The 24,733-nt window shown below is 36.7% G+C and overlaps 1 protein-coding gene across 4 annotated transcripts; it reads left to right on the forward strand.

Annotated features, from left to right (window-relative positions):
• Positions 1-5,422: 5,422 nt before the first annotated feature.
• Positions 5,423-8,935, forward strand: LOC124837121 (putative isoaspartyl peptidase/L-asparaginase 3). 4 transcript variants are annotated; one of them, XM_088113023.1, is made up of 8 exons: positions 5,423-5,553; positions 5,633-5,709; positions 5,820-5,863; positions 6,110-6,215; positions 7,171-7,275; positions 7,672-8,134; positions 8,303-8,324; positions 8,577-8,935. In XM_088113023.1, the coding sequence occupies exons 4-6, from the start codon at positions 6,187-6,189 to the stop codon at positions 7,781-7,783; spliced, it is 246 nt and encodes an 81-aa protein (XP_087969149.1). In that variant the 5' UTR covers positions 5,423-5,553; positions 5,633-5,709; positions 5,820-5,863; positions 6,110-6,186; the 3' UTR covers positions 7,784-8,134; positions 8,303-8,324; positions 8,577-8,935. The 4 variants fall into 4 exon arrangements, 2 of the variants coding, with proteins under 2 accessions (XP_087969149.1, XP_087969143.1); XM_088113017.1 differs by having other exon boundaries at positions 8,303-8,935; XR_015785928.1 differs by lacking the exon at positions 6,110-6,215 and having other exon boundaries at positions 8,303-8,935.
• Positions 8,936-24,733: the final 15,798 nt, after the last annotated feature.

A 24,733-nucleotide genomic window follows, 5' to 3' on the forward strand; every position in this document is an offset into this window, starting at 1 on the left:
AACTCAGCTACACCCGAACGGGTAGGCTTACATGCAGGCCTTTTCTGTGGTTTGCTCTACCCTTATCTTAACCCCAACTTCTGCTGCCTTTCTGCACTCTTCCGAGCTATACCCATTGCGAGTAAATCTTGGGTGTCCTTTGCCCCAATGAAGGATAAGCAATTGTTTGCTTTGTTCAATGCATCATACAAAGATTTCAAGACCAATTTCTTTAAGGTCGCAATGAAGGACGCCCATTGGTTAGGTTTTTACACTGAGGACGGACGATCGAAATTTCCCTTTTATTGGACGTCATGTCCCAAGAAGGTGATTTCATGGTCTAAAGCTGAAATGACTCCCGATGAACTAGACGTGGTCAGCCAGTTCGATCAGCTACCGCGGAAGATCTCCTCTCGCAAGCTCATCGGTTTCTTGGGCTCTAACACTTTCCGTGCTAGAGTGTTTGGTAAGACTTTCATTACCGCCTTACCGCCACCTGTGACTTATCTCAATTTTTCTTCTTATTTCAGATTTATACGGTGCCATGGAAAAGCATCGGGCTTTCTTAGCAATGATAGCCCGCAAGAAAGAAAAGCTGAAGAAAGCTAGAGAAGGCACATCCTCTCCTGATGCTGCGGGTTTGAAGGATCTCACTTCCCGATCGGTCCAGTCTGCACCGAAGGTTTCTACTGATCAACCCTCCAATTTTCCTCCGAATCCTGAAGTCCACCCTGAGAGTGATGCAAAGAAAAAAGCTTCTAGAGAGAAATCCACTTCTTCTAATAAGAAAAGCATGAAGAAGACATTAGAGGTTCCTCTACGCGCTGGTCCCCTCGATCCGAGCTTAAGCATTATTGATAGTCTTCAATACCACCTCCAACCCGAGGAGAAGAAACCCTTCAGGGAGATGTCTCCCAGTGAAGCCTTGGATATGGCCTATGAACTCACCGCTTGGGCCAACGTGTGTATGAGTTATGCTGCTGGTGCAGCCAAATCTTTGATGGCTGAAGAATTAGAATTCGCTCGTCAAGATTTAGAAGCTGCCCAAAAGGAAAACGTCAGCCTGTCACTTCGTTTGAGCGAGGCCCTGAAAACTGCGGAGGACGATCGTGGGAAGGCCGCCACTGCTTTGACCCAAGCTAAAAATAAGAATCGTCAACTCAAGCTGGCCAATGATACCTTGAAGTTGGACTTGTAGAAAGCTTCAACCCAAAATGATGAGCTGATAAAAGAGAGGGACTCCCTGATTGTCGATCAAAAGAAACTTACTACAGAAAATGAATACCTAGCCCGTGCCGTGTGCGACGAACGCCTTCATGGGTTCGAACAGGGCATCGCGCAATGTCATCACTTCTTTGAAACCCCTCTAACTCACCCTGGATTCGACAATAATGCAACCCAGTCTGCCATCAACCTTAGCATCGCACAGGAGACTCCAGCTTCCGAGCCTGCGGGTGATGAAGACGTGACCCTCAACACTTAATCATGAACTCTTTCCAAGCTGTACTTTTTGATTTTACCTAGTTTTTGGCCTGTGCTTGGTGTGATTTCCTATACAAACTTTTATCAATGAATGATCAAAATGTTGGTCTTATATTGTATTCGATATTGGCCAACATTAGTTTTAATTGATACCCTCATCGCGCTGCTACTCTTTTATTTTCTTCGTCATTTAAGAAGTAAAAATTGTCCGATATTTACCGATAACAGACGACAAATAAAGGAACGTGACCTTTTAGTCCTGAAGTTCGCAAATTCAGTCAAGCGGTAAGGACCCCCTTTTGAGCTTAACAGCCCGAGGGCCTTTTCCTGTGTTGAGCGACGAATGACAGGGACCCCCTTTTGAGCTTAACAGCCCGAGGGCTTTTTCTTATGTTGAGCGACGAACGATAGGGACCCCATTTGAGTTTAACAGCCCGAGGGCCTTTTCCTGTGCTCAGCGACGAATGACAAGGACCCCCTTTTAATCTTAACAGCCCAAGGGCCTTTTCCTGCGTTGAGCAACGAACGATAGGGAACCCATTTTGAGCTTAACAGCCCGAGGGCCTTTTTCTGTGTTGAGCGACGAACGACAAGGACCTCCTTTTGAGCTTAACAGCACGAGGGCCTTTTCCCGCGTTGAGCGACAAACGATAGGGACCCCCTTTTGAGCTTAACAACCCGAGGGCCTTTTCCTGTGTTGAACAACTAAAAAACGAACAAAAATTGCTGAAAAAAGCTCCTGATGTTATTTATTAGCTAAATGCAAATTTACATGGTATTAGCTAAAATAAAACTTTAAATGAGTTGCGTTCCAAGTATTTGAGACGACTTTGCCATTCAGATGCCCCAACCGATATGCTCCACCGCCAAGGCTTTAAGCTATCTTGAACGGTCCTTCCCAATTGACAGTGAATTTTCCATGGGCCCGCTCTTTCCTAGCGTCTGCTATTTTACGCCACACTAAATCGCCCTCTAAAAAATGCCTAGGCCGGATTTTCGTATTGTATCTTCTTGCAATCAGTCTTGTTTGCTCCTCCGACCGAACAACCGATGCCTCTCGTTTTTCTTTCAAGACATCTAACTCGGCCCTCAACGACTCCTCATTTCGCTTAGCATCTTCCAACCTTCTCCTAACCGTGGCTTCTCCTACCTCAACCAGAAGCATCGCATCGGTGCCATATGTGAGATTGAAAGGAGATTCCCTTGTAGTGTCGTGCGGCGTACAACAATAACTCCACAAGACTTCCAGCAACTCATCTGACCATGCTCCCTTCGCCTCTCCAAGCCACCTCTTTAATTCTTGAATAATGGCCTTGTTCACCGCTTATGCCTGCCTATTAGTTTGGAGATGCTCCAGCGAGCTGGTAATGTGCTTTATTCCCAATCCCTAGTAAAAGGCTACCAATTTCTTATCCACGAATTGCCTTCCGCTGTCTGTGATTATCGTCTACGGCAATCCAAACCTACAAATGAGCTTCTAGAACAACTTCTGGACTTGTGCGGCGGATATGGTAGCGAGAGGCTCGGCTTCCACCCACTTAGTAAAGTAATCAATGGCTACCAAGAGAAACTTTCTCTAAGCTCTGTCGACCGACATTAAACACTTCATCAGCAAAGCTGCGAAGCCTCTTCGGTACAACTCTTCCCCGATTAGAAGATACCAAGCAATTCTCTTAGAGTCTTTCGCTTTCAGTGGTTTCCATTCCTCCTGCCCCTTGATTAACTCTACGATTTCCTTTCTCCAATCAAATTGCTCAATCGGTTGGAAGGTAGCTGAACATTCTATGATAGGTTTCATCAAGGTCCTTTTAATCACTGAAGATAGCTGTCCCTTTTCTTTCCCACAGGCTAATTTGGATAGCACATCCACTCGAGCGTTCTCCTCTCGAGGTATATGCTTCACCTCTATTGTTTTGAACCGCTCCCTTAAACTCTGAGCTTTGTGAAAATATTGAAGCAAATGATCGTCTTTTACTTGGAAGCCTCCATTCTTATGTCCCTCAACCAGCTGTGAATCGGTCTGGCACTCTAAAGAGAGAACGCCTAAGTCAAGAGCAAGCTCTATACTTGCTATCAGGGTTTCATACTCAGCTTGATTGTTACTTATCTTGAATCTAAAGATAAGCGATTGTTCAATTATCACACTGTCTGACCCTTCAAGCACAATTCCCGCTCCTCCTCTGCTCTTACTAGCTGATCCATTGAAGAAAAGCTTCTAGATGAATGGGTTATCCCCGTCCTCCACAGGAAGTTCCGCCGCAAACTCTGCCAAGTGTTGTCCTCTTACCAACCCGAGCGAATCATAACGTAAATCGAACTCTGATAACTCAACGGACCAACCCACTATCCTTCCTGCCAAATATGGTTTCTACAGGTGTTTTGCCACTGAGTGATCGGTTCTTACCACCACCTGGTGGCTCTAGAAATAAGGCCTCAAGCGCCACGTTGCGTTCAATACTCCCAACACTACCTTCTCCAATTGCTGATACCTTTTCTCTGAATCTTTAAGAATTCTGCTGACAAAGTAGATTGGCTTGAACTCTGGAGTCTCCTATACTAGTGCAACACTAATCGTGACATCAATCGTAGCTAAATAGAGTTGCCAATCATGCCCACTCTCCGTTTGTCCCATGACAGGTGGGCTAGTTAATATCTGCTTCACTGATCATTCCACTGTCCTTTAACATCTTTCTTCATTATTTTAATGATTGGCCTTATCCGTTCAGCAAGTTTAGGGATAAACCTGGATAAGGAAGTCAATCGTCCCACTAACCTTTGCACCTCCTTCAAATTTTGAGGACTTCTCATCTCTAACACTGCTTGGCACTTCTCTGGGTTAGCTTCAATCCCCCGTTCAATCTGCATGAAACCCAAGAATTTTCCTACCGTAGCCCCGAACGAGCACTTAGCAGGATTCAATCGCATACCGTATCTCCGCACCTGCCCAAACACTTCTACTAAGTCCTTCACATGCTCCTCCACCGTTCGACTTCTTATAACCATACCATCAACGTATACTTCCATACATCTCCCAATTTGCTGCTTGAAGACTTTATCCATCAACCGCTAGTAAGTGGCTCCAACGTTTTTAAGGTCAAATGGCATGACCTCATAGTAGTAATTAGAACGCTCTGTGATAAATGCTATATTTTCACAATCTGGATGATACATGTGAATTTGATTATACCTAGAGTAAGCATCCAAAAAATTGAGAATCCGATATCCTGATGCGCAATCAACTAATCCATCAATGCTAGGAAGGGGATACGTGTCTTTCGGGCATGCCTTATTCAAATTGGTGAAATCTGTACACATTCGACATTGCCCGTTCGACTTTTTAACCATTACCACATTAGCAGCCACGTGGTATACTTCACCTCCCGAATGAACCCTACCTCCATTAGCTTCTTAACTTCCTCGTCCACCGCCCTCCTTTTTTCCGCCCCCAATCTTCATTTCTTTTGCGCCATCGGGCGAGCTTCTCTGAATAAAGATAATTTGTGCGACATTATGCTGGGATGAATTCCTGGCATATCTGCCGCCGTCCATGCAAACAAGTCTTTATTATCCCTCAATGTTTTCCGATGGCCTCCTTCTGATCATCCTCGAGGTTCCCTCCAATGGAAGTATATTGCTCTTCCTTTTCTCCCAGACTCCACGACTGTAGTTCACCGAGCGGTTCCATACGATCTTCGATATTCGTCATAGGATCCAGATCTGCCATAACTACCTCCACTCCTCTTGCTCTTGGTCTTGGTGTCCACGGTTCCATCTTTAGTCCTGCCACATAACATTCCCGCGCCATCCTCTGATCTGCCCTAACCGTACAAATCTTGCCCTCGTCTGACGGATACTTCAACGTCAAGTGAGGTGTGGACACTATTGCTCCAAAAGCATTTAAGCAAGGTCGACCTAGTAGGACATTGTATGAGGTGTTAGCCTTAACTAACAAGAATCTGACCTTGAATTGGGTTAGTTTTAATTGGATGTATACTATTAGGAGAGGACATGTTGTTAATCCCATCACTATTGTTCAAATGGAGTGCCCCTTTGGACACGTGACATTGAGGAGGAAATAGTTCCTCTCTGTAGGTAAGTTCAACTTCTTCTCCATAAACAACAAAATCAGTTATGTTTTGAGGAATCATTAATTGAGTAAATTGATATGCAGAAACTTGAGCTTCTTGGTCTTTCTGAGGATCAGAAGCGGCTCGTAACTATGTGGACCTCATTTGTTAAGAAACATCGGTAAGTTGTTCTTGTTTTGATTCAAGTCGTTTACTTCTTCTTGGATTTGAACTTGTTGCTTTTGGATTTCTACTTTCTGCTATCTGTAACTAATTTTGTTCTTGTGGTAGTGTGCTGGTAGATGGCCATATGAATTGGCATACGAAGCTCCTAGGTATAATAATTATTAATATTCTTCATCTTTGATTATGTGTTCATCAAAACGCAAATACTTGAACGAAAGGAATGATTTTCCACATCGAAAAGACTTTACTTAAAAAGAAAATTTTAAGACGAATCTGATGATGTGTTTTTACTCTTTGAATCGATAGAATATCTTATCTTATTCCTTATCTTCAAATCAAAATTATATTCTAATATATTGTTTCCATTTGATCTGTATATTAATTTTCTGCAATAGTTCCAACAACAATGTCTTGAATTTCTTGAAAAGTGTTCTCTTATCCCAATCAAAATCTCCAAATTGGGTTGCTCTTAATGCGTTTCAGAGACCTCGGAGAACAATGGTACAACCTCCATCACCAATCCATTGTTTGACCTCCTCCCCTATTGTAGAGAGGCCTTTCATGTCTGCATCCTGCATATATTATGAATATGTGTGAAAACGATGACCTGTGATTGGAATATAGACTGTAATTGTATTTCAAATATTAGAAAGAGGCCATTGCTAACCCTGATAACTGGAACAAAGAACCCATTATCAGGATAATAATAAAAGCATTCCCATAAAATCATCACAAATATAATAAAATATATAGTCAATCATTACCAAATATCAATCCAATAAAGCTGTTTTATAATGTCCACATATTGTATACTTGCTGTTTAAGATCACACAGAGTCTTCATAGAGTGTTTGATGTAATCATGAATTTGATGTAGAAGAAATTATATTGACTTATTTTTATAAGAAATAAGACCAAATTGACAACATTCAAAATGGTGGAAAGAAATTATGAAAACTACCCTAACATTAACATCAACAAGCCATTAACCTATATATATATATATAAATTTATGAAAGAAGAATAAGAATATTATTTTATGAAAATGACACTCAGATTTTCTAAATATACAGATTTTTTTAATATACTTCTGATGTATATTTATTTTAAGTAAACTTTATAATTTAAAGACAAATATTTATTCTTTTATTTCCAAGTCATAATGTGTTTAATTATTATAATAACACAATTATATAATAACTAGAAATAACAAAATGATTTTTTTGACTTTTGCTCCTTTTGCAAAAATAAACACTACCTGTCATACGAACTCTTGAATATCACTCTAAGAGAGTGTTTTTCATTTGGGGAAAGTGCTTCTGTCAATTCCAAATACATATCCTCTTTGGATATGAACTTCACACTTATTTAATGCAACAGAAATTGATCACCCTTAGTCTGTTCTCTCGTTGATTTTTATAATTAAGTTTTTTTTATATGTATTTCTTTGATTACAGGGTAGGTGATGGTCCCATAGCTGGATCCTCTGCATATGCTGTAGAGGAAGTTGGTGCATGTTGTGCAACTGGGGATGGTGACATCATGATGCGCTTCCTTCCATGGTAGCACAGAAAGTCTCTAGTTTCTCTATTTTACATACTGAGTTACTTTTTGTTAGATTCTCTTTAGAAGTTATGCATATTGGCATACGCACAGACAATTTGATGGTGTCTTATTTTCATTGCATATCTATTGCTTGTTAATTTTGGTACGCAACTTCTATTTGGGGGTGAGCACAACTGGTCCATCATGTAATGTTCTTGCTTAATAGTTAAATGATAATTTTTTTGCAACTAGCGTATTAAACTTATTTTTCTAGTGCATTGACCTGTAAAAAACATTACCTTGGTAATTTCAACTTTCAAGCGTTCTTACTATAGTATAGTTACACTTCAATTAAATATTCTTATGTGTTTTCAATTCTGAATATCTAGATGAATACTTCTATTCAATTTCAGCTATCAAGCTGTGGAAAGCATGAGGTTGGGAATGGATCCCAAACTTGCTGCCAAAGATGCAATAGCACGAATAGCGAAAAAATTTCCAGATTTTCTGGGAGCAGTTGTTTGATAAGTTATGTCACATCTCTTACATCATTTATGTGTATTTCTCATTAAAGTATTTCCTTCTCCATTTTATGAATCCTAAAATCCCCTTTGACTTCATGTTTTCTATTGTCTAATTTTATATTTGAATCCTAATAATAACTAATATAGTATTTATATTTTAACTTAATGCATATTGTTTAGGCAATACCTTGTTCTTGCACTAGTAAATCGGATGGCTTTAACACTATTCAAATTAATTGCAGCAATTGAGAGGGAAATGACAGTAGCTCTAACACTTGGGTCAATACCAATAGAGGCTTCAAGTTCAAATGGAAGCACATTCTTCTTTGGGGAAACACTGGCTTGCTTGCAGGTAATTTCTATACATTCTCAAATCTTGCTCGTGTAATTTGATTAATGTTTAACTGGTACATTGAATTCTTTGTCACAACATCATCTTCTTTTAAACAAAGCTGGTAGACTAATTATATGGTTATAATTTGTGTTAATCAAGCTTGTGGTTAAACCTGCTTTGTAACAGAGCTGAGGCTGAAGAACTCGGGGTACTTATTTTTCTCCTTTCGTTATATATAATGGAATTTGTTATTCTACATCAGCGAGTGTGTGGTGGTGACTAAGAAATGGCGTCCTGTTCAAAATGGAAGAAAACCAAGGGAGGTTTTTGTCCCCACTGTCATTAATATCATGTTGTTATGCTACTTCTCTCCAAGTCTTAGCGATGGTTTTAAAACTAGACTAGCGGTTATATAATTTCATCATTTAAGTTAATGTTTTTTTGTCGTTCTTTTAAGCAGCATGACAGTTTTTCTCAATGGAAATATGGGTTTGAGTCAGGAACTTCATTTATCCCGGAGAGAACCCAGTCTAACTTTCTGGGCACCCAAATCAGGCTTTCTTGTTACAGTATGCTAGTCTTGGATATTTTAACCTTAATCATTCTAAGCCACGTGTTTTGAAAGAACATCAGCACCCAGGCAGTTTTCAAGATTTGTCATCCAAGAACTTGCATGATTTCTTGTTCAGATTAATATGTTTTATTGGAAGTTGTAGGTCTGGTTGATTGTTGTTGAAATCAGAAAATAATGTATTTTTATTCCTAAGTTTCAGTGTGATATGGAATAAAGTTAGGAAATGGAATTACATGTGTGATGAACTGGTGATTATGAATTTATCTATTTTTTTTTCTTTTAATTTCCACTATTTTTAGAATGAAATATTGTGCATAAGAGGTAGATTATTTTATAAGGTGTTTTACTAAGGAGAATTAGGCTAGGAGAGTTCATTAATTGAAATGTAAATATATAATTTTTTTTTTAAAAAAATGATTTTTCAGGCGGTTTTGGAAAATCCCTGGTAAAATTTACCGGCGGTTTTTCAAAAACCCGTGGAAATAGGAGCGGTTTCACAGAACCTCGGTTAATTCCGGCAGTTTTAGAAACTCCTAGAAATAGGGACGGTTTCAAAAAAACCGTCACTAATTTGTAATGCTGGTTTTCCCAGTTGTTTTTGTAACCGCGGTATGCACTAAGCTAATTTAAATAATTAACTTTAATCAAAATTTTACGTGTATTTATTTAAATTAACGTATGTGTACGAATAACTAATAACTCAATTCCAAATAATTAATGAATCATCTTACTTATTTAAATATCTATTTACATAAACTTAAAAAATATTTAAGTAAATTATTTTACACTAGTATTAAATTGTATAAGGTTGAAAAAGAAAAATTAATTTCATATCACACACAATTTTAATGTATTTTAATAATTAATTCAAAAAATTAAAATATATTTGAACATTTTCTATATTTAGAGATCAAATTCTTGTTTATTACATATTGAAAATGTTATTTTATAGTGATTCAATATTATATATTCAAAATAAATTATAAGCTCTTATTAAAATATAATTATTTTTTATAAAAATATTTTTTAAAAAAATAAATTATTAAATGAAAACTTAAAAAGAATATATAAAATTACCTTATTTTTTATTAAAATAAATATATTACTTAATTAAATTATGAGCTTAACAAGTTTCACTTTGACATTTAAAATATTTTTTATTACCTTAGTTATATTAATGGCCATTTTCATTTTTAGCTTAAAATTAACTATATATCTATACTTTTATACTATAATATAAAGAGATTCTATCTTTTGATATACACATTTAGTTTTCAATTTTAACCTTTAAATATTTTTTAAATTAAAATAATTATTTTACTAACTTTACTTTTTATGTGATATTTTTTAAATTTAATAATTTTCGATTTAAATTTTTTTCTCATAAAATTTAACTATTTTTTAAATTAATAAAAATATTTGTAATGAAAAAAGTTATCTAAAACAACTAAAAATTACCTACAATAAAATTATAAAAATTATTTAAATTTAATTTATAATTATGATAATATTTTTTTTATCATAAAAAGTGAGCACCGCGCATGTATGTATCTTCACTAATAGTTAATAATAGGTTTAATTGCTTCCTTTGTCCCAGTTTGGTTGAATTGTGTCAAATTCATCCTCATTTTTAAAAAAGTTTCATTGTCATCCTCACGTGGTGTAAAAGTTTCATTGTCGTCCTCACGTGGTGTAAAAGTGTCAATTGAATCCAAACATAGAAAAAATTTGTGTCAAAGTAGTCATTTTTCCTATATATCTGTGCCTTACTTTCATACAATCAAGTACAGATATTCATTTTACCTTATCCAATTTAAGGCTTTTCATAGCTCCAGAGAAGTGACATATGAAAGGAAGACACAGAGATATAGGAAAAATGACTACTTTGACACAAATTTTTTCTATGTTTGGATTCAATTGACACTTTTATACCACGTGAGGACGACAATGAAACTTTTTTAAAAATGAGGATGAATTTGACACAATTCAACCAAACTGGGGACAAAGGAAGCAATTAAACCTTAATAATAAGACTTAAAAAACAGGTAAAATATATTATAAATTTAAAATACTAATAAAAATTTCCACAGATATTAAGAGCGGGATCTCATTTACACAAAATAAAAACATTTTAAAACATAAATATTAGTGTCTTAGTCATTGTTTGAATTTATGTACTTTTATATATATATATATATATATATATATATATATATATATATATTTTTTTTTAACAGTATTAGTTCTATAAATGAGTTTAAATCATGAATTACAACTACATTATGTTGGTCTCATTATAACTGTGCTTCGGCTTATATGCATTAAGTTATTAATTAGCCATGAAATGTTTTTTTGAGATAGAGATAGTGCTTTCAAAATTTTTAAAGATTAAATTATACAATATATTATACAGGTATAAAAAATTAAAATTTATTCATTTTACAAAAAAATTAAAATTTATTCATTTTACAAAAACTTAAAATTAAAATTTTAAATTTTATAAGGTTTGGAATACAGTTTCTTCAATAAAAAAATAAAATCAAGAAATCTTCTTTTATAAAGACTAAACTCTTTCAGTTTAAAAAATTATTTAAAATTTTGTATAACTATGAACTCAAATTTTAAAATATAATGAACTATTTATCATTGTATTCAATGAATAGTGTAACATCTCAAAGATACAGTCTAAAATTATATAATAGAATATTTACATTGGATAATATTACATATCAGTCTTACATTAAAAGAGAAGTACGCTTGTAGCCGAACGACCTTACGGAAAGAACTAAAATCTTACACTATACAAGATAAGCAATTTTGATCAAACGATTCTACTGTTCGGTCTTCACTTTTACCTCAACTAAATTATCTTCCTCCAGCACCTCTTCCAGTAGCTCGTCTCCTTCTGCTCACATCCACATGGATGATCATTGCAACAAAAAGACAACCAAATGTACAAAACAGACAAGACAGAAAGACATAGGGTAAGCTTATGTAATTTAATTCATGTATCAACATATATTTTACACAATTCAATCAAATAAGATAATTCATCATTCACTCATACAAAGCCTAATATCCAATTATGAGATATTCCTCTCCGGAATACTCGTTCAAAATCAAATACACCTGCCTTCACCTATCTGAGTGTCGAACCCCTCGCATGACACATGCAATCCACTAAGACGTTACGTGCGTGGATTTGAGTGGTTTTGACATTCTCCCTAACTACAAAAATTTTCGTCCTCGAAAATTAAGACTTACCAAAGAATAGATGAGGGTACAAGTCTCTCATTGCATCTTCCACTTCCCATGTAGAGTCGCCTGTATTCTCGTCCCAAACAACTTTAACTAACTTGATGGCTTTTCTTTTGAAGTACTTAGTTTGGCTCTCAGCGATGCTAACTTGTTGCATCTCACCGAACTGTCTTCACGAATACAAACATCCTCTAACTCCATTACATGAGAAGAATGAGCGATATACTTCCGGAGTTGGGATACATGGAAAACTGTGTGAAGGTTGGACAGTCGAGGAGGCAAAGCTATCTCGTACACCACTGGTCCGATGCGCCTTAAAATCTGATATGGACCAATGAATTTGGGAGACAGCTTTTTAGGACGAACGACTCTACCTACTCCAATAGTTGGATTCAATCTAAGGAAGACGTGATCTCCTGCAGTGAACTCCAAAAGCCTTCTCCTTTTGTCAGCATACGACTTCTGTCTGCTCCGAGACGCTTTCAATCTTTCTTGAATCATCTTTACCTTCTCGGTCGTCTGCTGGATAAGTTCAGGTCCAGTCAACACTTTTTCTCCTTCCTTGAACCAACAGAGAGGAGTTCTGCATTTCCTCCCATATAGAGCTTCAAAAGGAGCCATTCCAATGCTGGACTAGAAACTGTTGTTGTAGGTGAATTCAACCAAACGTAAGACTTCATCCCATACACCCAAATGATCTAAAATGCACGTCCTCAACAAGTCTTCCAACGCCTGGATGGTCCTCTTAGATTGACCGTTCGTTTGAGGGTGATATGTTGAGCTCATTTGCAACTTGCTACCTAACTCACTTTGCAGGGACTGCCAAAACCGAGAAGTAAAATTTGTGTCTCGATCAGAGATGATGTTGGATGGCACTCCGTGCAAACGAACGATCTCGTTGATGTAGAGTTTAGCTAGATTTTCCATAGACATCTTAAGGTTGACAGCTAAGAAGTATGCACTCTTAGTCAGCCGATCCACTATCACCCAAATGGAGTCGTGATTCTTGACCATACAGGGTAAGTGGGTCACGAAGTCCATAGAAATGCTATCCCACTTCCACTAAGGAATCTCCAGTTGCTGAAGTAGAACGCCCGGTCTTTGATGTTCTGCTTTTGCTTGTTGACAAGTTAAACAAGGTGCCACAAACCGAGCGACATCACTCTTCATTCCTGACCACCAAAAGGATTTCCTGAGGTCTTGATACATCTTAGTCATGCCAGGATGCATGCTAAGACGACTTTGATGTCCTTCCTCAAGAATGATCCTCTTCAGCTCACCATCATTTGGAACGCACGTCCTGTCTCTGTATCGTAAGAGACCGTCTGTTCCCGTATTGAAGTACTTGGCCTTGTCTGTCCCGACCAGGCATAAGATCTTTTGCAGATCTTCATCAACCGACTGCTTCTCTCTGATTCGATCAAAAACATCACTAGATATTCTAAGGTTACAACATCTGATACCGCTTGGTTCCAGATCAAACTGCAACCTTAAATCTCTAAAACTCTCAACTAGACGAAGCTCTTTGACCATCATTGTCGAGACATGAACTACCTTTCTACTTAGAGCGTCCGCAACTACGTTAGCCTTACCAGGGTGATAAAGCAGTTCAAAATCATAATCCTTCAAAAACTCCAGCCAACGCCTCTGCCTCATGTTCAACTCTTTCTGATCAAAGAGGTACTTGAGACTCTTATGATCACTGAAAACTCTGAAGGTAGCCCCATACAAGTAATGCCTCCATATCTTCAATGCAAAGACCACTGCTGCCAACTCCAGGTCGTGCGTAGGGTAGTTCTTCTCATGAATCTTCAATTGCCGAGAAGTGTATGTGACCATTCTTCTTTCTTGCATAAGCACACAACCCAAACCTTAATGAGAGGCATCATAGTAGACTTTGAACAGTTTGGCCGTGTCAGGGATAACCAAGACCGGGGCGCTCGTTAACTTCTGTTTCAGTTCTTGGAAACTAGATTCACATCGATCGGTCCAAGCGAACGGGTGATCTTTTTTGGTCAGCTGTGTCAACGGCGCTACTGTCTTAGAAAATCCTTCAATGAACCGCCTATAGTAGCCTGCTAGTCCCACAAAGCTTCTAATTTCAACCAAACGTGGACTCTCCCATTCCAATATCGCTCGCACTTTAGATGGATCCACAGAGATACCTCCAACCGAAACTACGTGCCCTAGAACTTGCACTTCGTTCATCCAAAACTCACACTTAGATAACTTGGCTTACAACTTCTTTTCTCGTAACACACCGAGCACTATCCTCAAGTGTTCTTCATGTTCTTCACGGCTCTTGGAGTAAATTAGGATATCATCTATGAAGACCACTACGAACTTGTCCAAGTATGGTCTGAAAATGCAATTCATGTAATCCATGAATATCACTGGTGCATTAGTGACACCGAACGACATCACTACATACTCGTAGTGTCCGTAACGAGACCGGAAGGCAGTCTTCTAAACGTCCCCTTCCTTAACCAAAATCTGATGATACCCTGATCTTAAGTCAATCTTTGAAAAGATCACAGCCCCATGCAATTGATCTAACAGATCATCAATCCGAGATAAGGGGTACTTGTTCTTGATGGTCAGGTTGTTTAATTGCCTATAATCAACACAAAGCCGAGAGCTGCCATCCTTCTTCTTAACGAGCAGCACAGGAGCTCCCCAAGGTGATGCACTTGGCCGAATGAACTACTTGTCCATTAAATCTTCAATTTGCTTCTTGAGCTCAGCCAATTCAGCTGGAGCCATTCGGTATGGCTCTATAAAGACGGGCCCTAGAGTTGACACCAAGTCAATTACGAATTCTACCTCGCGAGGGCGAGGTAGTCCAGGTACCTCTTCTGGAAAGACGTCCGGGAATTCATCCACAACCGCTCGCTCTCCACTCAGCTTTCTGCTGGACGATCGATCATGACTTAAATCTTCAAACACCTCATCCGTGTGCGTCATTATCAGAAAACAGCTGGCGCCCTCCACGATATCTTCCCTAAGTTGACCGAGCATTACCGAACACTCTTCTTCTTCTTCACCAAGAAATATTAACTTCTTCCACCACAATCTATAAGAATGCGATTGGCAGTCAACGAATCCATTCCTAAAATCACCTCTAACTCTTTTATAGCAAACAGATAAGGTTCACCTTATATCTACGGCCTTCCACCTCAATAGGACATCTAATGCACATAATAGATGTCCTAACCTCACCAGCCGCTGGGGTTGACACCACCAAGTCGAACTGCATCTCACTCTTAGTTAATCCAGTTTTTCAACGCACGCCTTCGTGATGAAGGAGTGTGTTGCCCCCAAATCATACAACACACAACAAGGCATTCCATACAGTAAGCAAGTGCTGGTGATAAGTGTACCTGAGCTTGCCGCTTTCGCGCCTGTTATAGCATAAACCCGACCGACCGCTTGTGCTCGGCCACCACCCCTTGGTTGATTTCTTTCAGCATTTGGTGGCCTCATCACCGCTCATCCTCCCATGTTACACTTGCTCTCCAGATGTTCGTTCCTCCTACAGCGAGTGCAAAACTTTCCTCCCACCAATTGAGGACATGACGATCGATAGTGTGGTCCTCCATACTGAAAACAAGTCACGGTCCCTTCCTGTCTAGACCGATCGGCAGCAACCAAGGATTGTGACTGAGACCCACCAGAAGTAGATAGTAGTACTGGACGAGCGTAAGGATTCCTTCTCAAATTCATATTGCTTCTAGACGAGACCGGTCCCCTAGCTGCCTATTGTTGCTTCTTCTGTTGTTCCACCTCTTCAACGTTCTTCTCCAATACCTTGGCTTTCTCAACCATGGCAGGAAATGACTTAATACACAGGCTGGATTTCAGCAGCTTCAAATCACTCCTCAGCCCATTTTCAAACTTCCTACACTGCTACTCCTCACTGACTGCCATGGTATTGAACCGAACCAAATGCTTGAATTTGTTGGTATACTCAAATACCGACATACTCCCCTGTTTCAACTGAAGAAATTCCACTTCCTTAGCGAAACGAACGCTATCCGAGAAATACTCTTCATAAAACTTAGTTTTGAAAACTTCCCAAGAGATGGGAGTCTAGTCGTCCGCTAATATCATCTTCATGCTAGTCCACCAATGACTAGCCTCTCCAGTCAGCAGATACTCCGTGAATGCCCATCGATTGTCGTCCGGACACCTCTTGGCATTGTAGATTCTTTCCATATCTCGCAACCACTGGTCGACCTCATCAGGAGGACACTTCCCATTGAATTTGGCAGGGTGATGTTGGAGAAAGCTCTCCAAACTCCATTCGTTCTGATGGCTTCCAGACGAAGTAGACGGTCCTGAGTGGCTGATAATATCTCCACTAACTGCCTCTGAGTTACTTCAGTGTTCGCTCTAGTAGCTTCTAAACTCTGTAAAGCCACCGTGTTCTACTGTACTAGAGCATCGTTTTGTTGTTGAAGAGCCTCTATCATTGACTCCAACAATCTAGTGTTGTCAGGTGCATCCCGCTTAGTAGGTTGAGGAGGAGGTCTAGGAGCCATCGGTTCTCTGATAAGCAAAGAAAATAACCATTAGTTAAATTCCAAGAGTCCAAAATACTCATTAAACGAACATTGAGCACACAAATAAAACATAGTATACTCATAACCTACAGTGTTCTTTAAAGAACGAAACTGCTCTGATACCATTAATGTAACATTCCAAAAATACAGTCTAAAACTATATAATAGAATATTCACATTGGATAATATTACAAATCAGTCTTACATTAAAAGAGAAGTAAAAACTTGTGACCGAACGACATTACAGAAAGAACTAAAAACTTACACTATACAAGATAAGCAATTTTGACCGAACGGTTTACAAAAGGCCTATACCGAACGGTCCTACAAAAGAAGAGGGAAAAGACTATCGAACAATCATCTTAAAACTAAACTAATATACTGACCGAACGATTCTACTGTTCGGTCTTCACTTCTACCTCAACTAAATTATCTTCCTCCAGCACCTCTTCCAGCAGCTCGTCTCCTTCTGCTCACATCAACATGGATGATCATTGCAACAGAAAGATAACCGAACGTACAAAACAGACAAGAGAGAAAGACATAGGGTAAGCTTATGTAATTTAATTCATGTATCAACATATATTTTACACAATTCAACCAAACAGGATAATTCATCATTCACTCATACAAAGCCTAATACTAGACTAACTGTCCAGACGGTATGAATTCTGTGTAGCTACGACGTTCGTGCACCCGGGTGATGTAGTAACTGGGATACCCTCAACCGCTGCCACCCGAGGTTAGTCCTATCTGTCCAAATTAATCATAAGGACTAGGACCTCCTGCCGTTCCCACACATGACTTACCCTCCTCTACGTGAGGACGAGTAATCACGGAACATCAGGATGAACCGCCAGCTTAGCATGCCCACATTCATACTTTACCAAATTCCAATATCCAATCATGAGATATTCCTCCCCGGAATACTCGTTCAAAATCAAATACATTTCATATACATCACATTCCATCATCTTCCATTTTCAAACTTCAATTTTAACTAAGATCACTTAAGATACCAAATACCGAACGTACAACTTTAACCCTTAACAAAACCGAACACTTGGACTGGGACCGAGATGTTTCCAGTTTCATAACAGATCAAAACCGAGAGAGAATTAATATTGGGATTGGGAAGAGACCAAGTTCACTAATATTTATCAAGATTTAAGAAGGATCGAACGTTATTTACAAAGTGAGTCAATTTGATGAACTGACCCATGAGTGTTTAGACTAAACCCCTTAAAGCCTAGAATGAGTACTAAGACTCTAGGCTGAAAACAATAAATACAGACTCTACAAGACATTCAATTTATAGTACTTAAAAGAATTATATGAAGAAACCGAACACTGATAAATACTTAGATTATTTGTGTTTAACATCAAGAAAACCGAATGCCAGTCAAAGACCGAGCACGATAGAGAGTGAACACCATTAAGTTTTGGACGAATGCTATTTTCATCAAGGTAGATTATAGAAAAGAGAATGAGCGCTTGGTGTAAGACCCAACACTAAATAGTACGAGCGCTCAGTGAAAGACCTAGCATTAAATAATACGAGCGCTTGGTGAAAGACCTAGCACAGAATAGTACGAGCGTTTGGTGAATATAGGATATCATTTGACTAATGTTCAAGAACGAACGGACATACTACTACACAGATATACTAAATTTTATTTTAAAATACCAAGAAAAGGATATCCTTGGTGAAACGCCTGTACACAAATTGTACTAGACGAAGACGCTCATCCTCAACATAAATTCTTTCCAAATGAAAGAATCCAGTCCTAAACGAGTCCCCTATAAAAACCGAACGGTCAAAGACCATTCAGTAACGAACACACATTATCTTAGGGAAATTTCATACTTAGAAATCATTTATCTCAACTCATTTCTCAACATTTATCTTCATACATTCATATCATAGTAAATTTCCATACTTCATACAATTAGAACATAGCAACAATCATATTTCATATTAATTCATCAACTCAACGAACATACATGCAATTCAAACAACATACAAATTAAATTATATAAGCTTCCCTTACCTCTGATTTGAGCGAACGTTCACAAATAGGACCACTGATTCCTCTAAGAATCCTTCTACCCTCAACGCTCAACAATTCTCCAAAACTAAACCAAACAAAATGCCAGAATTGGGCTCATAATGAGATTATGAACTCATGCAAACAGAACTTGGTTTGAATGTTCCAGAAAACGAACGACTAAAGGGGAAGAAGAACTTACCAGTTCAGAACCCAAAACCGATCGATTCAATCAAAAGCTCTTGACACCGGGAGAGTAGAAATGGTGTCTGAATGGTGATCGAAGGAAGAAAAGGTGAAACTTTCTTAGAGAGAAGATGAAGGAGATGTAGAGAGAAGGAGGAGAGATTTTAGATTTTCAGAAATCAATGAAGAAGAGTGCATGCGGAGAGTGTGACGTGATTTTCTGAGAATCGGAGTTTTTCCTTCCAACGTGAAAACGAACGTCCACTCAACTGCTAACACCTGCCTTCACCTATCTGAGTGTCGAACCCCTCGCATGACACATGGAATCCACTAAGACGTTACGTGCGTGGATTTGAGTGGTTCTGACAAATATTATTACTTCGGATAAAAATTAGTATTTTTATTTTTCACATAACATCATCAGAAATCTAAGTCTTTAAAAGTACAAATTAAACATATACAAAACACAAAACATATGTATATAAATACAAATTATCACAAGAAAAGAGTCAGAAATAAAATTTTAATCTCTTCTAAATAATACTTGCACGTATAGCAGTTGTTACAATCATCACCTGTTAATGAACCGTTTATTATTATATTCAATGGATCACTTTTCTCCATAAATGCCACCGAGATTGTGGACAATATAAACAAAGAAAAAAATACAATCTTTTTAAAATAAATAAGAATTTATTCTATTTAAAAATATAATGAATTAAAAATAAAACTTAATTATATTTTGGAAAATAATAAGAGAAAAAAATTTAAGAGAGATATCCAAGAAATAAAAGGAAAATGTTTTCATTGGAAGGTATATAGGGTGACCTTCGTACAAGTGTCAAAATGTGATTGATTGGAATGTGGAGGAAGATCTATCTGACTCTTATATGCTCAAATCAGTAAGAGCGTTTAATATTTTATGTATAGAATATCAATGAGTTTTAGAGTATCTTTTCTGATCAAATAACATATGTATTTATAGAGACTCAGAGTCTATATCATTTATATGATTTAAATAGAAAATATATTTGTTAGAGATGTTATTAAAACACATTTAATGGTTATTATAAGATATAATAAAACTGCTAAAATTTAGTAATGGATCCTTGTTGGACCATGCCACTTAACACATTTGGGTCAAGTATATACATAAGTCCTTCTAGTCTCAAAATTTTGATCTAGCCTGAGGAAGTCTCATGATTGTTCTTGTGGTTGGGCTCTCTCGACTTGCAGGTGGATTGACCATTCGGCTAAGCTTATATATTGTTTGGCCATTCGACCGAGTTTGTAGGTGGATTGACCATTCTACCGTTCTCATATGTCATTTTGCCATTAGGCTAAGGTCGTAGGTGAATTGCACATTTAGTCGAACTCGTATGTCGTTTGACTATTCAACCGAGCTTGCTGGAGACCGATCTTAGTTGGAGTTGTTGATCCAAGAGTCTCTCCCATTTTGTGTCGAGTTGACCTGCTCCTTTATTGAGGAGACCACTCGACTTCTACTGGAACCTCACCAAGTTGGCGAGCTATGCTCCGTTTGGGAGTTGTGAGGGCCTTCCTCCCGAAAGTTGGGCTGAGACCGAAGAGATGGTTTTGCATTCTCTAGGTCAGTCAATTGCTGCCAAAGTTCCTAGATCTTGTGGAGGTTTTCTTGTTGTTGGGTAAGAGGGCTTTGACCTCGAAATCATAATGTTTGTGTTGTTTGTTGTTTTTTTACCATTAGGTTCAACTTTATCCTATGCAAAAGTTGTGCTTGACTTTGGGTGGTGACCGTGAAAATGTGAAGTCGAGGAAGAGTTTTACTAAGGTCCCACAAACGGGGTGTCAAATGATCTTATTAGTATTTTCAGCGTGAATTTGTAGACAAGTGGCATGATTCTAGTGGTGACTTGAATGCTCTTTAAGGTCTGAATGAGATTCTTGTCAGATTCGCAACAACGAAATGTTTATCTTGTACGAGATGAAAACCGGCGGGGGGGGGGGGGGGGGGGGGGGGGGGGGAGGGGTGTTGAATTGGTTACTTTAAATTTGCGCCTTTAAAATTTTCTCTCTTTTTAATCTTGTTTAACATATAATATGAACAATATAGGGAAAGAGAGAATTGCAACATAAATTTTATACTGGTTCAGGTAAAAAGAACCTACGTCTAGTTGTTAATCTTTATAGTGAGAGATTAATTATTCACTAAAACAAGAAAACCAAACTTACAATCACAAATAAAGGTTTAAAATACACTTCTGTTGAAGCCACAAGAGATGAGAAACACTTCCCGTATACTCTACAAGGAATGAACACTTCCTTCAAGTCCCATGAAGGATGAACACACTTCTTTTCAATCACAAGAGACGACCATCTTTACCTAGCAATTACAATAACACTCAATCTCACTTCTAGTGAAAGTTCTCGCTTTGCCCACACTAGATTTCCAAAGCTGCAACACCACAAAGAGTTCTCAAGTGCTTGGAGAATTCTCTAGCTTCTGTGTAACATATATATAACTTTATATATTCAAATGGAAGCCTAGCATCCTATTTATAAGTTTCGTTCATGAAAAAATCCAAAACTTTCGCTATTTAGCCATAATTGTCACTAATAATCAATTATGTGAAGTGTTAATCGATTATCCACTAAAAACAAGCATAATAGATAATGTAATGGCTAAAATTGGCTAGTAGTAGCTAGTGATAATTGATTATCTCATATGGTAATCAATTATTCCAATGGCTACTTAAGATGATAGATTATCTGGAGTGTCAATCGATTATCTTCATCGATAATCGATTGTGATTTTTGATAATCGATTATTCTAGAGGCGTTTTCGAAGGTTTTCAAAACATTTCTGTGATAATCGATTATCCCTATTGCTAATTGATTACTCCCAAGATATTTTGACACATTTGAGCTTTTCTTGACTTATTTTGTACAAGGTGTTTAGTAGCTTTTCTAGGTTAAGTCCTATACATATTTTCTAGACTTATTACAAAAGCTTTTACATATAAATTACATGTCTTCTATTTTCTTCTTTCATGTTGAGTTCTTAGACCTTGGACTTGCTTTTATCATCACCAAAATATCTTCATAATCTTCTCTTTTGCTAACAATTCCTTACTACTCAAAGGAGGAAGATCCCCTACAAAAGACTTTCTGATGCTTAAGTCAGTAAAAAAGTTTAAGATCTATAAGGATGAGTATGAGATATTGAGTGAGTATTAAGTGAGTATTTCTTGGGGAATATTAGTTGTATTTATAGGATTCACATGGACCGTGAACCTATGTCTATCATTGGAATAATACTTACCTCAAGTATAATAACAAAGTAGTTAAATGATACCTCATCATAAATGTTGATAGGGGGAGTAATGTGAATGTTAAACCCAACCCCTTGTGTGTTTGATTTTTGATGATGACAACAACATATATGTTTCCATGACAACAACAAAAATGTTTCTTTATGTTTTCTTTATGTTTAAAACCTATATTGCCTGAAATGTTTGGTTTGCGTACCTACTATGGTCATACATGTGTTTACATCTGTAATATGCATACTCATGTTTTCAAATGTTAAAACCATTTTCACAAAGCATATATGTATGAAGTAATTGATTACAGTGGTTATGTAATCAATTAAGTTCATCATATTAGCTAACGCTTAAACTGTGTCAAACTATAAATTTTAATCGATTACATTATTTGTATAATCGATTAAAACTCGTGTCTTGGCTAACACCTATTTGCAATGTGTTGTGATGAGTTTTCAGAAGAAAAATTTATCAAAATTGACTAAATGTAATACTTAACCGATTACACAGTTTCCTTAATCGGTTAAATATGGTATACATTGAAAATTGTTTTCATGATAAGTCTTAACTGTCATAACGGTCAAATTTTTAAATGTTTTGACTTACAATTTATGTGAAATCGATTACATTAATTACTTAATTAGTTAAATCTCTTTTAATGTAATTCTGGTGTAACTTTGTTACATGTGTAACAATTACATTATTTTGGTAATTGATTAAAAAGCGTCAGACATGAGGAAATCTATATGTTGAGACGTAGCACTCTGCATTAACAACTTTTTGATCATTTGAACTTTTAAATCTGACATAAGATAGTCAAGAAAGATTTTTGTAGGTGTGCCAATTCTCCAAGAATCAAGATACGAAATATTTGTAACTTTGAAGGATTCTTAAAGGATTGCTTTGGACTTTTATTGGTTGATCAATCAACTGCACTTTGAGGTGTTTTCTTTCTAGATCAGAACTTTAATTACAATCATAGATTGTGGTTTCCTTGTGCGTGTTGCCAGGAAGAGAATGTGTTGTTCTTTTGACTTTGAGAAGGACCTTAAAGGGATATTATAGAGAGAGTGTTGTTCTTTCTGTGGTGTGTTATCCTATATTAGATTGGTGAGTTAGAGAGGAAATTACATTTGAGAATTGGTCTCTATAAGTCTTGTTGTATTAACTCAAGTCTTTATAGTGAAAGGTCTTTTAATCGCAGGTTAATTGAAAATGACTTAATGTAGGCATTGAGGTCGAACCAGTATAAAAATTTGTGTTTGCTTTCTATCCTTTGACTCGTTTTACTACATTATTTTCATTATTGTCTTGTGCGTTAAAGATCATTCTAAAGATTTCCTAAAAGATAGAAAAAGAAAGCATTTTTATTAAAAACTAATTTACCCCCTCTTGGTAAGAGAAATAGGTCTTACATTTCTTACAATAAACAATAACAATAATACCAAACGCCAAGGTTTGTTATGATATGTGGATATTGTCCCAATATACATAGGTTTTTGCTGCTATAAAATAAAAAGACTTAATGGGCCTTATTGGATCGTATTCTTTAGTATGTCTATTGGGCCAGATAGGAATATGTATAATAATACTACTCTTCTCCAAACCTAATGAAATAAACCCAAATTTATTAATCTTTTAAATTTAATTTAAGAAAATCTCGTAAATAAAAACATTGTTGGTGAGAGTTGAAACTAATACTTATTTTATATTACCAAAAAGTATTTTAACTAAATAAAATATATAACTTGTTTTATCATTTTAGTCATTCTAAGAATTATAATTTAAATTTAACTTACTATTTTTATAATTCTATTGAATTAAATTTTTTAGAGTCTTCATTATTTTCTTCTAAAAATCATATACAAAATTTAAAAAATAAAAATAAATGCTACGAAATTTAATTATTTTAAAAATATAAAATGTAAATGTATAATAATACAATTTTGTTTAGAAATAAATTTTTTATATATAATACTTGTGTAGTTTTTGATTTTTTTATATCATTTTACATTTATTAACTATTTTATCATCTATTTAATCAAACATTTTTAATTCAATAATTTAATTTATCACTTTTGATCTTATAAAGAAACATATTAAGTACTAAACTTTTCAACTAAAATTTAATTTATTACCTATTACTTAATGTTTAGATCCTAATTTCATTAAGTGATATCATTCTGAGATATTGTGTACACTGGAGTCTGGATCTCCGTCACAGTTTTGTTCTTAAAAGACATCTTAAAGAGTTGAAGGAGGAAGTAATATTTAAAATACCATTGACCTTTACTCCTAAGCGATGTGAGACTACTGAATATACTGATTAAAACATTTGACGCCTACTATGGACCCTAGGTAAATCTTGCTTCTAATCTTCTTCAAAACTCAGTTTTCTTGCCAAGAAGCATCAACTTGCACTATAAGAAAAAGGGTAAATGGTGACCAATTTTGGTGATTGGAAATATTAGTCCTTGTTAGAGTAGGTGAAATGGAAAGTGTAATGGAAACTCTAAAAATTAATTGGAAATTTCCATAATTGTTATTTCTCATGTCATTTAATTTTCCTTCCCAAACAATGTTTTAATTTTTCACTCAGCTTTATGTTATTGCACAAAATTATCAGTAGAGGTAACCACTTTCATTGTCTTCTGTATTAATAATATTTAGTTTCTAACAATTTAACT

Source organism: Vigna umbellata, chromosome 1 (genome assembly GCF_029865625.1).
Source record: "Vigna umbellata cultivar VRB3 chromosome 1, Vumbellata_1.0, whole genome shotgun sequence".
Taxonomy (NCBI): domain Eukaryota; kingdom Viridiplantae; phylum Streptophyta; class Magnoliopsida; order Fabales; family Fabaceae; genus Vigna; species Vigna umbellata.

Bases quoted from the DNA above. Each gene is read 5' to 3' on its own strand.
- LOC124837121 (XM_088113017.1), top strand. From the start codon at position 6,187: ATGCGTTTCAGAGACCTCGGAGAACAATG. The intron at 6,216-7,170 runs GTACAACCTCCA...CTTTGATTACAG, and splicing joins AGAGACCTCGGAGAACAATG to GGTAGGTGATGGTCCCATAG. The intron at 7,276-7,671 runs GTAGCACAGAAA...ATTCAATTTCAG, and splicing joins ATGATGCGCTTCCTTCCATG to CTATCAAGCTGTGGAAAGCA.